Source organism: Oryzias latipes, chromosome 4 (assembly GCF_002234675.1).
Source record: "Oryzias latipes chromosome 4, ASM223467v1".
NCBI classification, from domain to species: Eukaryota; Metazoa; Chordata; class Actinopteri; order Beloniformes; family Adrianichthyidae; genus Oryzias; species Oryzias latipes.
Genome location: NC_019862.2, coordinates 6004510 through 6020842, shown reverse-complemented (window position 1 = coordinate 6020842; position 16333 = coordinate 6004510). Strand labels below are relative to the sequence as shown.

General features: G+C 43.8%; 1 protein-coding gene across 6 annotated transcripts in view; it reads left to right on the top strand.

Moving 5' to 3' along the window:
* The window catches only part of LOC101162917 (FRAS1-related extracellular matrix protein 1), a 54144-nt gene extending 40589 nt beyond the window's left edge, over positions 1-13555 (top strand). For 4 of the 6 annotated variants that reach the window (XM_023954061.1, XM_023954059.1, XM_023954058.1 and 1 more), the window contains 12 exons: positions 860-1283; positions 2172-2373; positions 3003-3147; positions 3261-3390; positions 4741-4813; positions 4911-5060; positions 5916-6232; positions 7756-7821; positions 7903-8052; positions 9046-9155; positions 12591-12676; positions 13250-13555. In XM_023954061.1, coding sequence (XP_023809829.1) covers positions 860-1283; positions 2172-2373; positions 3003-3147; positions 3261-3390; positions 4741-4813; positions 4911-5060; positions 5916-6232; positions 7756-7821; positions 7903-8052; positions 9046-9155; positions 12591-12676; positions 13250-13452 — 2056 coding nt within the window. In that variant the 3' untranslated portion in view covers positions 13453-13555. The remainder of the gene's footprint in view (positions 1-859; positions 1284-2171; positions 2374-3002; positions 3148-3260; positions 3391-4740; positions 4814-4910; positions 5061-5915; positions 6233-7755; positions 7822-7902; positions 8053-9045; positions 9156-12590; positions 12677-13249) is intronic. The other 2 variants (XR_002873156.1, XM_023954062.1) reach the window with 2 other exon arrangements.
* Positions 13556-16333: the final 2778 nt, after the last annotated feature.

Sequence of the window (16333 nt, the reverse complement as noted above, 5' to 3'; positions counted from 1 at the left end):
GCGTTCTGGATCAGCTGGAGGCTTTTAACAAACATCTCAGCCTGAGAAAAGTGAAAAGGAAGGGCAATCCTGAAGAAATGCATGCTGCTTCAGACAGATCCATGCGTGAGTTAGCAGACACAGTCGCTCAGATATGAATTCTGGGCTGAGAGTTCTCATTCTTTTATAAGGTCAAATTCTGGCACTTTCAATGTGTGTTTGGAAGTTTTTCCAGGACCTTTTTCCAGCTTAGACTAATTTGTTATCAATAACAGAGTGGCCTTTGAATGAGTAGAACAGAGATGAAGAAAGGTCATGAGCTTTACGGTTGAGAAACTTTTATTTTTTATCTCAATCCTTTTATTAACACTTCAAAAAGCATCACAGTTTAAATAGAACAGACTGAACCCAGTACAGAGCCCTGTGGCACCCCGACTACCTACTCTGTCACAGAGACTCTTCACTTCCTTTAACCAGAAATGTCCTGTTCCGAACTTCAGCCCCCCTCATGTGTGCATCTCATGTCATGTCATGTGAAGGACTCAGGTGCACTTGTCGTGTGTGTTTTGTGTTGCCGTGACAACAAATGATGAATGAGCATTATTAATAACAGCAGTAACGGTCAGTCGGTCCGCTGGAAAACACGGTTGACGCTGTGGCCAGATGTTCCACCAGAAATGTCTGTGAGGGGGGGCCGGGGGGCAATTTGTCAGCTTCAGAGCAGAGAGGCAGATTGTGTTGCCACATGGCTGCAAGGACAAAATGCAGCCGCCGCCCTGTCAGTCATCACTCTGGTCCTCCCACCGTGGAGCTGCAGGGGGCGCCACAGCCTTGATGTTCATGCTTGAAAGAATGTGATTGTGTGTTTGTTCCTGTACAGTTTTGTAGTCACCAACGGAGACTCATCCCGCAGCGGTGCCCTCGTCTTCATCATCCAGCGCAGTGACCGCATCCCCCCCACCCTGCAGCGCAATAGCGCCCTCCGGCTGCAGGAAGGCTCCACTGCAGCCATTGACAACCAGCACCTGCAGCTCACCGACCCTGATACTGCCGCCGCCAACCTGAGCTACACGGTTACCCAGCTGCCCCGGTATGGTGAGCTGTTGCTGAAAGGAACCCCGCTGACGTCATCGCCGCCATGCTTCTATCAGAAGGATGTGGACGAGCTGAATCTGGTTTACCGGCCCGACTCCAACAGCCCAGCTGAGATCGACAGGTTCCACTTCCTTCCTGGAGACGGAAGCAACCAGGGGTACCTGGAGTTTGGACAGCTGAGGGAGGAGCCTGTTGCGTTCAACATCCAGGTGAGTCTCAGACTGACAGAAGAAGCTTTCACCCACTGTTATTCTGAGTTCATCCTGTCCTGGATCTACCTGGATCTGGATCATCTGTTCTCCAGTTCTGCTGAAGGCAGAAATTCTGCTCTTCAATGTTTTATTTTTCTTAATTATTATTTATTTCATAAAGTGTAAAAAAAAAAGTTGATGGATCTTAAGTCAAATCTCCTTCACATATTTCTGTGTGAACCAAGAGAACCTCTTCCTTCAAGAATGTTTTAAGAGTTCTACATCATAGTCTAACAGGTCAAAACCAGGTTCTGATCTGCAGAGCCTGAACCTTGATGCTGGTAGGAGGAAGCTTCTGCTGATAAATAGCACACTAGCAGATGAGAGACCAAGACCCCTCTCACAGGTTACCTGGGCAGCCAGGTGGTAAACATGGCCACCTGGGGCCTGTGAGGCCTCGTGGCGGAGCCGCCTGTCATTGGTCTGTATCATCTTACAGACACTCGAGGTGACATGAATTTTTTAAAGAAGCAAACATCTTAGCTCCCGTCTTCCTTGTAGTCCAGTCATGGAAGTTTTCAGATGATCTTTGGATCAGCTGATCCATGATGATTTTAAGGTACCGACTGTGAAAAGATGAAGTCTACTGAGGAAGCAGAAGCTCTGATCTCCACAGCAAACATGACAGCGCTGCAGCCCAACTTCCTGTGAGGAATCATTTGTGTTCAGGTTTGGGCTGACTGACTGTTTTCTGAGCTTCCTGAAGCTTTCAGGCTTCAGCAAATGAGGCAGAAACACTGGGGATTGGCTCAGCAGTGGGCTAACGGTGACACCTAGTGGCAGCAGGGCTGGACTGCTGCTCATGCAGGCCGATGCACCGACCATCATCTGTCTCTGGTCCCTCAGGTGGAACGCGTGGACCGGACCCCACCCAGCCTGACCATCCAGCAGACCCCCAGCAGCATGGTGGAGGTGAGAGATGGTCGTTCAGGCATCTTCATCACCAGCAGACACCTGCAGGCCTCGGACCCTGGCAGCTCAGCAGAGCAGCTCCAGTTCTCCATCAGCAGACCTCCACGCTTCGGATACCTGGAAAACGCCGTCACAGGTTGGGGGAGATATGGTTACTTTTACCTTAGAATTGCTGCAGAGCCACTTCGGTGCCAGACAGGAAGCAGCAGAGGAGGAGGACAAAGCAGGAGTTCAGACAACTTGAAGTGACTTCACAAGACCGCCAGAATCTCTAAAGTTTAGGTTTATAAAGAAGGAAGCAAAATAAGTTCTGAGAAGATCAGGGATGTATTAAAGTCATGACCCAAAAGAAAGAGTAAAGTCTGAACTTTCAGACCTAGATAAATAAGCCATAGAAGGTTTGGATCAGCGGCAGGCTAGCAAGATTTGTTGATTATTACAGTCTACGAGGAAGAATGGTGGTGGACAATCATGCTTTGAACCTGCGTTGGCTCTTCTAGCTCTGAAAACACCAAAGACTAAAAACCAAAATAAAGACAACTTTGTTTCTGAGAAACTTCCAATCGAAAGGGACTGAACCAAAACCACCAAAAGCTGAAGATTCTGTCCTGAACTTCACAGTCGGTCTGTGGTGACAGAAGACTGTGGAGATGATGCTAGAAGATTTCTCTGAAGCTTCCAGACGCTGCTCTCCACACATCATCAGGCTTGCATCAGAATGGATGCTCCGCTGAAATTTTCCATGTTTCGCCCCTCGTACTGCAGGAGCATTCATCAGGGCCCGCTTCACGCAGCGGGACGTGGACCGGCGAGCCCTGCTCTTCATCGTCCCTGCAGACGTGGAAGTGACGAGCGACAGCTTTGAGTTCCAGCTGAGCGATGCTGCTGGAAACAGCGCTTCGCCGCAGGTGTAAGTTCTCAGACGTGAAGCTGGCTGGAGCTGACGCTCTTCTTCCATGCCCCGTTTGTGATCCAAAGCCGTGGGCCTGCCGGGCTCTGAGGACCTGCATGTGTTTTCTGCAGACTGGAGCTGTCCTGGTCTCGGGTGGAGCTGTCAGCAAGCTGCTACAGAACGTGTGAGCTGGCAGGAACACTTCAGATCCAGATCCAGCGCAGTGGGAGGAGCTTCGACCCAGCATATGTTGCCATCCAGGTGACTGCTCCTCCTGTCTATCAGAGGACCATGTACCATCAGATTCTGTTCCAGTCTCTGGATGCTGTGGGAGTGTCTTGGCTGACACATCTCTGCAGCACCAACCCCACTCTTCTGAACGCCATAAGTTAAACAAAGCATCATTTCAGAGGAAATGTTCACCTCTTGCTGCTTGTTTTTGACCAGAAGATGAAGCAAAAGTTTGTTTTAAAGAAACGTATAATTGTTATGTACCGGTAGCTTGCAATTTTACATCTGGGTCATCACTGGTCAGGTGACAAGTCTGATGTCACTATGATGTCACAGCGTCACAGACATAAGGAGCCAGCGAGGAACCCAAAGAGCCTTCAACTTTAAAGAAACCTAAAGCTGCCGTTTACAGACAGAAGTTTTCCTCCAAAAACTGATATTTTGAGACAATTGTATCTGCCTGATACGCGGTAAAATACTTTAAAATGTTTCACACACGCAGATAAATAAAGTTGCAGACACGGTGGATTCATGTTTATAATTATATTTAGAAAATACCCGTTTTACGACTGTTGTGTCATTTTACTTTAGTTTATTTATCCATCACACCTTAAAAATAGGATGAAGTCAGCAGCCGGTTGTTAGCATCCACTTCATCTTCATCACAAAGTCTACGTTTAAACCAGCAGCAAACAAGCCGACCTAAAGATGTTTCTGATCTGAGGAAACTTGTAAAAGGGAGATTAGGGGTAAATGAGGCATCTGTTTAGAAATTTTAGCACAGAAAATGCTCAATGAATCATGATTTAAGTAAAAAAAAAAGATGAAAAATCGTTTTGCACTTAAAGATGATCTGAGACTGGGTTGAGTTCTCAATGTTATAATGGTATTCTATGTAAAAAAACAAAAAACAAAACTGTAATGTCGCTTGTATTGAATTTTTTACCAAATTAGGAAGAACTTCAACAAATCAACAATTTACTTGTCATCTGCAAAAAAAAACTAGAAATGTTTTCAGATTATCTTTTTAAACTAAATTTCTTGTAGTAGCATTTTAATGTAAAAAAATGTTTTTTCAGAAACCGGAAGCTTAAAATTATTAAATTCAGAGTTCACTATGACGTTCATTATAATGGTCCGCGGCCTGAAAAAGGTTGGAAACCCCTGCTGTAGATCATCCAGATGAAAAAAACATCTAAACAAAAACTGAAAAGCAGTTTTCATCAGGTAGTTTTTCTCCTCAAGGAACTTTGTCTGCCTTCAGGCTGGACTTAAAAACAAACAATCTAAAACTACACAAGCACAAGCCAGACTTTAGTCAAGATGTGTGTCTGTGTGCCTCTGCTTATATGAAAGGTCATCTGGGTTGTTGTCCTGCAGGTGGAGGAAGGATCAGCCAAACCAGGCAGGGACTTTACTCACAGCTCAGCCGCTCTGATTCAGTTTGATCCAGGTCAGACTGCCAAAAAAAACAAAAACTGTTGTTCTATCCAACAAGCTGTGACTCTACTGAGAGACACGGTCCAAACTTTCTCTTCTTTCTGGTTCAGGTGTGAACTTGAAGACCTGGAACATATTCCTGATCAATGATGGTCTTGAAGAGAACCACGAGACCTTCACTGTCTTCCTGAAGAACCCTCAAAATGCTGTTTTAGGACAGAGAACATCTGCCACTGTGGAGATCATCGATCCCAGTCAAGGTGACACAGATCAGGCTAAAAGAAGGTCTCATTGAGCAGCCTGTTCTACCAGGGGGTTTATACCACAGACACACATCTGACACACTTTTACGTCTTCGTGGAGCCTTCCAAACAAGGAGGAGTTTTTCTGTTCTTGTCATTTAACCCTTGTGCTATCCTTTGACCCCACCCTTGCATTGACATGTTATTCCTACCATGACAAAGGTGGATAAAGGTAGAAAGATTTCATGTAATCCATGGACACCAGTGAAGATCACAAATCATTGAAGAAAAAAGGTTCAGAGCACTGTCTAGTGGGTCTAGATGACCCCACTCCCAACGTTAAAGTGCCTAGGATAGCACAAGGGTCAAACCTGCCACTTCAAGAAATTAACTACTGTCTGTTCGTGTTTGTTTTTATTGAGGAACATCAGCTTTGTCACATCTGGGTCTCTTCTGTAGTTAAACACCCGCTCTGATCATCTTCAAATCTATTGGAAAGCGTTCCAGTGGTCTTTTAATTATGATTATGTCGTTTTTAGCCTACATCAAAAATACCTGTGTTGTTTTCTAGGACACAGTTTCTGCAGAGCAACTGGAGTTGAGAAGTTCAGCTGTGAGTTGTGGGCGGGACTGTAGAGTAAGCCTCCCCCCCAAGAACATGTTAAAAACACCATTGTTGTCATCGGAGGTGGCTTTTAGCTTTGTAATAAAACATTTGTTCTCTGTTTCAGGATTTTGATTCAGTGCTTTGACATGAATATGTTTGCAAAGTAACTGATGGGACAGACATGGCGGGTCTCTGTCCTCCAGCCAAGAGCTGGTGTCTGGTATGATGTAGAAAGCCATAATGAAGCCCTGATTTCTGCCTGCCAGGAAGGTGCAATCCAGAAGACACAGAGGTGGACAAGGACTGGCGACCTCCTCTTCCTCACCTTCCTGACCCCACCCCAGCAGGCAAAAAGGAGGAGGAAGACCCCATCATTGAGGTGGAGACAGAGATGTTATGGGAGGCGGAACTTCCCCCAGCTAGAGGGGACGTCCCAGACCACCACTCCCTCCTGGATTCTGAGATAGAGCCGCAAGATGAGGCGTCTCCCAGCTACAGAACAACCCCCCACCATGAGGATCGCCAGCTAGGGGAGGGGGAGGCTTCAAGCAGCGGACACCGCCTGAGGCAGGGAGGACTGAAGGTGACCACAGCTGACACAGGTCACACCATCAACACCGAGAAAACATCCAGATAATCCTCAAACAAACATTCCCTACTCTAGAATGAGCTTTTAGAATGGAAAGAAAGCCCACACCATGACTCTACCGCCACCAAAATGACCCACTGTTATCTGGTTTACTTGAAGTTATGACCCACCCCCACCCCACTCCCCACACACACCAGAAAGGTGCAGCAGAAGCTGAGGCTCATCCACCAGGAGGATGCTTCTCAGTTGTTTCATGGTCCAAACCTGTGAGAACGTCTGCTGCTCTTCTTTTTCAAGGTTCCTCATGCTGATCTTTCCTTAACCCTTGTGTTATCCTAGGCACTTTAATGTTAGGGAGTTGGGTCATCTAGACCCAGTAGACAGTGCTCTGAACCTTTTTTCTTCAATGATTTGTGATCTTCACTGGTGTCCATGGATTACATGAAATCTTTCCACCTTTATCCACCTTTGTCATGGTAGGAAGAACACGTCAATGTAAGGGGGGGGGTCATCTAAGATAGCACAAGGGTTACACTTTGTGTTCTTGTCTGTCATAATTTTGTATTTCTTTTTTGGGAACAGAGGGATCAGTCCACCTCTTAGATGTGATGTTGAGTTGCTTACTGCTTCATCTCAGGTTCTCACAGAATGTCAGGGTCCGCTCGGCAGAGATTGAGCCACAGGACAAAAAGATCTTCAAATCAGGGGTTTTTATTTTACCCAACACAACACGACAGAGGCTCAAATTAAAATGGGGTCAACTTAACAAAAATGTAACTGAGCGAATCAATAACAAAAGCTCAAACCAACTGAACTCAAACTGACCCCCCAACAGGAAACATTAGGGAGATTTTATACTGGCTGATCAGACCAATGACACAATAGGGAGGGGAGCACAAATACAAAACATTCAAAACCTAAATATTAATTAAAGTAGTAAATTACTAGTAATTTAACGCTTCAACAGAAACTGAACTTGTACCTCAAAGCAAGCTTAACATATTCCAAAAAATACAAACAATAGTCCAACATAAGAATACACTTCGTCTTTCCCCTCCATCTTCTCCAGATGGAAGTTGTCCATGCTCCTCCCTTTCCAAGTCATCAGGAGCTTCTTCAGCTCCTCCCACTGCCACATCATCAGGAAGTTTCCTGCTCCAGCCTCTGCCCCAGCATCAGGCCTCAAACAGAACACAAAGAATAGAATTACTCAAAACAATACAAAATTAACTAAATGTGTGCACAAGTCATTAAGTCAATTTTGTTATGAAATGTGTGAAATAAAATGAAATGGTTTATTCAAGAGAAAAATATAACAAATGAACTTAACTTAACTGTGGGGCAGTGGGTTCTGCCCTCACACAGAACGATCTGAACAAACAGAGAGACTTGTTCTTTCTTTAATTCTGTGATTTTAGTATTTACCTGTATGTGCTTAAACTCTCTGAAAGAAACTCTGAAACAGAAAGATTCTGGAATCAGCAGGGGGTTGACTCTGTTCCTGTGTTGATGCTCAGGTGCTGCTGCCTGCACAGAGACGAGCTGAGGACAGAGTCTGGACGGTACGTCCAACACTCATACAGGTTCCTTTAGAGTCTAAACGTTTGACAATCTTCATCTGTCTGATTGTCTGTTTTCAAGCTGAATCTGCTCCTCTTTGTCAGATCCATAGTCTGACTCCTCTCCGGCTTGGGGGGCCACAGATGGGTGGAGCAGGGAGGAGCTGGTCACTTCACAGTCGCCTCCAGCAAGACCAACGAGCCACAGACGCTCCTCTGGCAGCCGGACCACAGCTGGAGCTGCACCACAACAAGGTCCACGCAGACCGCGGTTCTGCATCTGCTTTCAGAACTGAACATCCATTTAGCTTTGATTTCTACTTTATCTAATTTATGTGTGACTTTATTGAGACAAAAGGACATTTAAAAAAACAAAAACATAGTAAAAATGACCTACTTTAATGTAATGAGAGAAAAATCTGAGAAGAGTCAGATTTCAGTCAGTCAGAGGCAGTAAGAAAGTGAGCATTTTTGAAGACCCACTTCAATGAAAATGGTGTGTTTAACATGTTTTTGTGTCCTTTTCCTGAAAAGTCTGTTTCTGACTGACCACTTTCTTCCTAAGGGCTCCTATTTAAAATGGAACTTAGAAACCTATAAAGATGTTTTTGATTGGAAATATGTAAATATGACCTCCTAATGCAGCAAATTCAACAAATGACCATTTTCAGTTCTTTAGTCTATCAAATGTTGTGGAACTCTGTTGTTTGAAGTAATGTGGAACAGTAACTTTGAAGGTTTTTATTTAAAAAAATACTGTTATCTTTAGGAGGTTTGTTCAATAATATTTAACATATATTCTGATGGTTAGTGACTGAAAAATTATGTAATTTGAATTGAGGATTTAGAAAATCATAGAAAAATATCATTTGCATATTAACTTGGAATGCGCTGTACGATAGATCAAAATATTATTGAAGTGGGTCTTCAAAGAAATAATGAGATAACTCTGAATGAATCTGCAGTTCAAACCAAAAAAACATTCAGTTCCCTCCAAGCAGAGTCTGAAAGTGAGATCTGATTTCTGAAAGCAGTTTTTGAGACGGCAGACTGACAGAGGAGGGAAATACTCTCTGACCTCCACAGAACTGGACCAGAAAGGACAGAGACAAAAACGCTGGAACATTTGTTGTACGACAAACGCTAATAACGTCGACAACAACAACAACATGCATGGTTGAGTAAGAGCAGACAGAGGAAAAGAATGTTCAGCAATCAGCAACAGAACATTTCTGCTTGTGTCTTCAGACAGTCAGCAGCTCGTGTCCTGAGGGGTGGACGCTCTACAGGGGGCGCTGTTATACAGTGAGCTCGTCTGTGGCCAGCTGGGCCAGTGCAGACAGAACCTGCTCATTGCTGTAAGTGAATCTGTAACAAACACAGTTGTGTTTGTTGGAAGGATTTTTCGTTTTGTTTTTTGCTTCTGGGCTCCAGGTGACAGGTGATGCTGCTGTGCACACACGTACACATCACAGAACTGTTCAGATGTTGTCAGCATGACTCCTTCATCATGCATGGAAACCCACCACCCCAACGGCTGCACAGAATCTCCCACAAGCACCGACTCGGACAATGTGAAATCCCAAACACTGAATGTCATCACGTGTTCTTCCCAATGATGGGCGGAGTTTCTGAAATGTTTTTACATTGCCACAAGAATCACCACTCATTTATCAGCTTCAGGAAACCAAAGGATGTAATTGTTGCTTTGGCCCATCGCCTTCACTGTGGCCGCCATGGTAAAGCTAAATTGCCGCCATGTTAAAGCTAAATTGCCGCCATGCTAAAGCTAAATTGCCGCCATGCTAAAGCTAAATCGCCGCCATTCTAAAGCTAAATCGCCGACATTCTAAAGCTAAATCGCCGACATGCTAAAGCTAAATTGCCGCCATGGTAAAGCTAAATTGCCGCCATGCTAAAGCTAAATTGCCGCCATGCTAAAGCTAAATTGCCGCCATGGTAAAGCTAAATTGCCGCCATGCTAAAGCTAAATTGCTGCCATGCTAAAGCTAAATTGCCGACATGCTAAAGCCAAATTGCTGCCATGCTAAAGCTAAATTGCAGACATGCTAAAGCTAAATTGCAGCCATGCTAAAGCTAAATTGCCGCCATTCTAAAGCTAAATCACCGACGTGCTAAATCTAAATTGCCACCATGCTAAAGCTAAATAGCCACCATGCTAAAGCTAAATTGCCGCCATGCTAAAGCTAAATTGCCGCCATGCTAAAGCTAAATTGCCGCCATGCTAAAGCTAAATTGCAGACATGCTAAAGCTAAATTGCAGACATGCTTAAGCTAAATTGCCGCCATGCTAAAGCTAAATTGCAGACATGCTAAAGCTAAATTACCGCCATGCTAAAGCTAAATTGCCGCAATTCTAAAGCTAAATCACCGACATGCTAAATCTAAATTGCCGCCAATGCTAAAGCTAAATTGCCGCCATGGTAAAGCTAAATTGCCGCCATGCTAAAGCTAAATTGCCGCCATTCTAAAGCTAAATCACCGACGTGCTAAATCTAAATTGCCACCATGCTAAAGCTAAATAGCCACCATGCTAAAGCTAAATTGCCGCCATGCTAAAGCTAAATTGCCGCCATGCTAAAGCTAAATTGCCGCCATGCTAAAGCTAAATTGCAGACATGCTAAAGCTAAATTGCAGACATGCTTAAGCTAAATTGCCGCCATGCTAAAGCTAAATTGCAGACATGCTAAAGCTAAATTAACGCCATGCTAAAGCTAAATTGCCGCAATTCTAAAGCTAAATCACCGACATGCTAAAGCTAAATTGCCGCCAATGCTAAAGCTAAATTGCCGCCATGGTAAAGCTAAATTGCCGCCATGCTAAAGCTAAATTGCCGACATGCTAAAGCTAAATTGCTGCCATGCTAAAGCTAAATTGCAGACATGCTAAAGTTAAATTGCAGCCATGCTAAAGCTAAATTGCAGCCATGCTAAAGCCAAATTGCCGCCATTCTAAAGCTAAATCACCGACGTGCTAAATCTAAATTGCCACCATGCTAAAGCTAAAAAGCCACCATGCTAAAGCTAAATAGCCGCCATGCTAAAGCTAAATTGCCGCCATGCTAAAGCTAAATTGCCGCCATGCTAAAGCTAAATTGCAGCCATGCTAAAGCTAAATTGCAGCCATGCTAAAGCCAAATTGCCGCCATTCTAAAGCTAAATCACCGACGTGCTAAATCTAAATTGCCACCATGCTAAAGCTAAAAAGCCACCATGCTAAAGCTAAATAGCCGCCATGCTAAAGCTAAATTGCCGCCATGCTAAAGCTAAATTGCCGCCATGCTAAAGCTAAATTGCAGACATGCTAAAGCTAAATTGCAGACATGCTTAAGCTAAATTGCCGCCATGCTAAAGCTAAATTGCAGACATGCTAAAGCTTAATTACCGCCATGCTAAAGCTAAATTGCCGCAATTCTAAAGCTAAATCACCGACATGCTAAAGCTAAATCGCCGCCAATGCTAAAGCTAAATTGCCGCCATGGTAAAGCTAAATTGCCGCCATGCTAAAGCTAAATTGCCGACATGCTAAAGCTAAATTGCTGCCATGCTAAAGCTAAATTGCAGACATGCTAAAGTTAAATTGCAGCCATGCTAAAGCTAAATTGCAGCCATGCTAAAGCCAAATTGCCGCCATTCTAAAGCTAAATCACCGACGTGCTAAATCTAAATTGCTGACATGCTAAAGCTAAATTGCAGACATGCTGAAGTTAAATTGCAGCCATGGTAAAGCTAAATTGCCGCCATACTAAAGCTAAATTGCCGCCATGCTAAAGCTAAATTGCCGCCATGCTAAAGCTAAATTGCCGCCATGCTAAAGCTAAATTGCCGACATGCTAAAGCTAAATTGCCGACATGCTAAAGCTAAATTGCAGACATGCTGAAGTTAAATTGCAGCCATGCTAAAGCCAAATTGCCGCCATTCGAAAGCTAAATCACCGACGTGCTAAATCTAAATTGCCACCATGCTAAAGCTAAATAGCCACCATGCTAAAGCTAAATTGCCGCCATGCTAAAGCTAAATTGCCGCCATGCTTAAGCTAAATTGCCGCCATGCTAAAGCTAAATTGTAGACATGCTAAAGCTGAATTGCCGACATGCTAAAGCTAAATTGCAGACATGCTAAAGTTAAATTGCAGCCATGCTAAAACTAAATTGCAGCCATGCTAAAGCCAAATTGCCGCCATTCTAAAGCTAAATCACCGACGTGCTAAATCTAAATTGCCACCATGCTAAAGCTAAATAGCCACCATGCTAAAGCTAAATAGCCGCCATGCTAAAGCTAAATTGCCGCCATGCTAAAGCTAAATTGCCGCCATGCTAAAGCTAAATTGCCGCCATTCTAAAGCTAAATCACCGACATGCTAAAGCTAAATTGCCGCCAATGCTAAAGCTAAATTGCCGCCATGGTAAAGCTAAATTGCCGCCATGCTAAAGCTAAATTGCCGCCATGCTAAGCTAAATTGATGCCATGATAAAGCTAAATCACCGACATGCTAAAGCTAAATTGCCGCCATGATAAAGCTAAATTGCAGACACTCAGTTTCAACATATGGATAGCGAATCATTTCAATACAGAAATAATATGTATGGCAATTTTTTTCCAGGGCTGCTTAAGGGTATTATGGATAACAGAGGGGGGGGGTTACTCTGGCAACACCCCCTTGGTAGACTGATAGTTGGAAGAGCCTCTTTTTAAAAGCAATTTTGTCTTAGTTTTGAATGAAAAGATGGATTCAGGAGTTTAGTGATGAGCGGCTGTGTCTGCCTTTCAGCTTCAACAGCAGCCTGAGCAGCGCTGCCTCCAGGAGAGACATGGCCTGGCTGTGGAGGTTCGTGGGAAGGAGGCCGTTCTGGATGGGTGGGTGGCTTTACCGCTCTGATCCTTATTCACCAGATCAACACAGTATTATTATCTTACTGGACTGAGGAAAAAAAACAGCAGCTAACCCCCATACCTGCTCCAACTTTAGTAACACCAGCACCAAACTACCTGCTTCTTAGCCTTAATGCTTAGGAGCAACATCGGTTTGCAACGTTAATTGCTGATGCACTCCTTTGTTTTACATTTCTACAGCTGACTATAGGGGATAAACAATTTATGCAGTTCCTAAAAATAAAAACAATTAAGAATCTGGATTTTTATGTCCCAAAGAGGAACTAAAGCTGTACACTAAGACATTCTGTGTGTTATCGATCTAAACACTCAAAAGCATCAAGAACTTTTTTTCTTTTCTTTTGTACGACAGGTCAGTTTAGCAAGTAACCACTTGGGGACTTCAACAGAGTCAGTCTATAGTCACTGTAATGGAAAAGTCCAACAGAAACACACCTACTACCTGATTCAAAAGTCCTTCTCCTTTGAGACCAGATATAAAATCCATAAAATGATTGAGTTTACAGAAGAATCGTCTCACTGCTTTGTCCTCTTCAGGTTCAACTGAAGATCCAGCCCAAAGGAACCCGGCTGACAGTCAGCCCTCCCTCAGGCTGACGGGGGCTCTGCTGGGTCACTCTGCGGGTGGTGTTGGTCCTACCTGCATGCTGGTTCAAAACCCCAGAAGTTGGGTTTCCACAAGCTGCTCTGCTGACATTCAGCATCGGTTCATCTGTTCATCGCCAGCTCCATCAAACTGAAACCCACCAGCTCTAGGACCTGTGACCCCCCCTACCCCCCACCCCATCACACGGTTGTGGTTCCATCTTTTATAACTTCATAATAAAGATGCAGAACAAACAATAATGTGTTTTTTCATCTCAATCTGCATGAAGGAAAGAGTCCTGAAGGGAAAAAGGTGAGCAGAGCTTCAAGAATGGAGAGGTTTGGTTCAGGTCTATGAACATGAGAGGAAAAACATCTGCTGGAATTTATTAGTCCACTTCCAAATAATCTCCATCAAAAAAGAGAAGAATTATTATTTTGATCACATGCAGTTGCCATCTAAAACAAAAGCTGATGGCACAATGGTGGAAGGATGTGACAACTGTGCAGTTCTGACCTACATCACCACAATGCAACAGCCCTTTTCCTTTACCCACGTGGTCATCATGTTTATTATTGTTGCTCTGAATCAAAAACTTTAAGCCTAGAAAACACAAATGTCAGCAAAATGGCAATAATCCTCATTTTCCCATTTTCACTAAAGTTAATTAAAATGTCGTCATAATCAGCTAAACAAATACCTAATAAACTCCATATTAGGACACATTTTAAACCAGCTAACAGAAGTGAACATTTGTGAGCAGCAGTATGGTTTCATGCCAAGAGAAAGCTCTACAGATGAAATATTTGCTCTGATGATGTTGATAGAGAAGTACACAGAAGGTCAAATAGAGCTACACTGTGTCCTTGTAGATCTGGAGAAAGCTCATGACAGGGTCCTCAGAGAGGAACTGTGGTATTCTATGAGGAAGTCTGAAGTAACAGAAGAGTATGTTGTAGCGGTGCAGGACATGTATGAGGGCTGTAAGACAGTGGGGATCTGTGCTGTAGGGGTGACAGAGGAGTGTAACCCTTGTGCTATCCTAGGCACATTAACATTGGGAGTTGGGTCATCTAGACCCACTAGACAGTGCTCTGAACCTTTTTTCTTCAATGATTTGTGATCTTCATTGGTGTCCATGGATTTCATGAAATCTTTCCACCTTTATCCACCTTTGTCATGGTAGGGAGAACACGTCAATGTAAGGGTGGGGCCATAGGAAACACAAGGGTTATGAGGAGGTGGGATTACATCAGGGATAAACTCTGAGGTCCTTCCTGTTTGCAATGGTGATGGACAGACTGTTTAGACAGGAATCACTATGGACTGTGATGTTTGCAGACGGGGAAGCGAGAGTGATGTGCTCCTGTACTCTGACATGGACATCTGGTACACCTGGTTTATCACCTGTCCGTCCTGGGGAGGATCCCTCCTTCATGTGGACATCCCTGAGGTTTCTTCTTTTTTTTTTTCCCGGAATCCGTTTTTTTAGGAGTTTTTCCTTACCAAGAAAGAGGGTCTAAGGGCAGGGATGCCCAGTTTAATTTAGTTTAGTACTTACCTATTGAATTATTTGACTTCATGTTCTGTATGATTCATGTTTATTATTAAATGACCGATATGAGACGACTATTGTAATATTGGATTGTATAAATAAAATTGAATAAAAGTATCTATGGTCAACAGTCCAGAGTAATGGAGATTGTGGAAAGGAGTGAAGAAGTGAGTGCAGGCAGGTTGGAATGGGTGGAGAAAAGTGTCAGGTGTGATAGAAGAGTGTCAGGTGTGAAAATGAAAGGAAAGGTGTACAAATCTGTGGTGAGACCAGCCATGTTGTTTGGTCTAGAGACAATGGCACTGAGGAAAAGACCAGAAGCAGAGCTGGAGGTAGCAGAGATGAAGATGCTGAGGTTCTCTTTGGGAATGACCAGGATGGATAGGATCAGGAATGAGGACATCAGAGGGACAGCACATGTTAGAGGGTTTGGAGATAAAGTCAGAGAGGCCAGACTGAGATGTTCAGACATGTCCAGAGGAGAGACGGTGAATCTATTGGTAGAAAGATGCTAAGTTTAGAGCTGCCAGGCAAGAGTCTAGAAGACCAAAGGAGAGGTTTATGGATGCAGTGAACGAAGACATGAAGGTAGCTGGTGTTGGAGGAGAGGATGCAGAAGACAGCGCTAGACGAAGGAAGCCGGCGACCCCTGAAGGTAAAAGCTTAAGGAAAGTTTAAGTCATATTTATATAAATATTTCTGTATAAAGAACCTGAAACTTCTTTGCTAAAAATCTTTGAAAACCCACTCCGATAAAAATTGTGTTTTGGTGTTTTGAACATGCTCTTATGGCATTTTTCTGATGATGGAACATAAATAAAGAAAATGAACCTCAGAAAAAATGCTGGGCGGGCCACAAGCTCCCTGCTCTGCTCTGTTCTGTTTTATCCACTGTCAGACAAATAGATCCATGAACGTCTTTGTTTTCCTCGTCTGAGCTGGAATCTGGAAAAGGTGGTGCAAAAGGTGCACGACTGAATAGCTCCGATGTGGCTCACCATTTTTGTTGCACCGGTATTGTAAGGTTGAGGGTGTGAGGGGCTGTAACCTAGTGGGAGAGCATGTAAACAGAGAGCTCTCAGCAACGGTGAGGGGATTGGGGCACAGGGTTGCTCCCCCACCAACAGTCCCGCCCACAACTCAGAGATTTTCTAATGAACTCCTGCTGCTCTACATAAACTATGTCATAGAAAACAACACAGGCTAAAACCAGAATAATCATAACTAAAAGATGACTGGAAATGCTTTTACAGTACATCAAAAGATGATGGGAGTGGGCCTGTAAAACACTGCTCATGTCAAACCATTGGTCTGATGTTCACTCTCAGGAGTGTTTGAGTGGAATCGGTTTCCAGAACCAAAAAGCTGTGAGGCTGATATTAGACAAAGGCGCCCAGCAGGCAAAAGAAACGTCACTGTTATGCATCATGACACTTTTTTGTGATTAGTTTCGTCATTATACCGCCCCCTTCTGGACGAA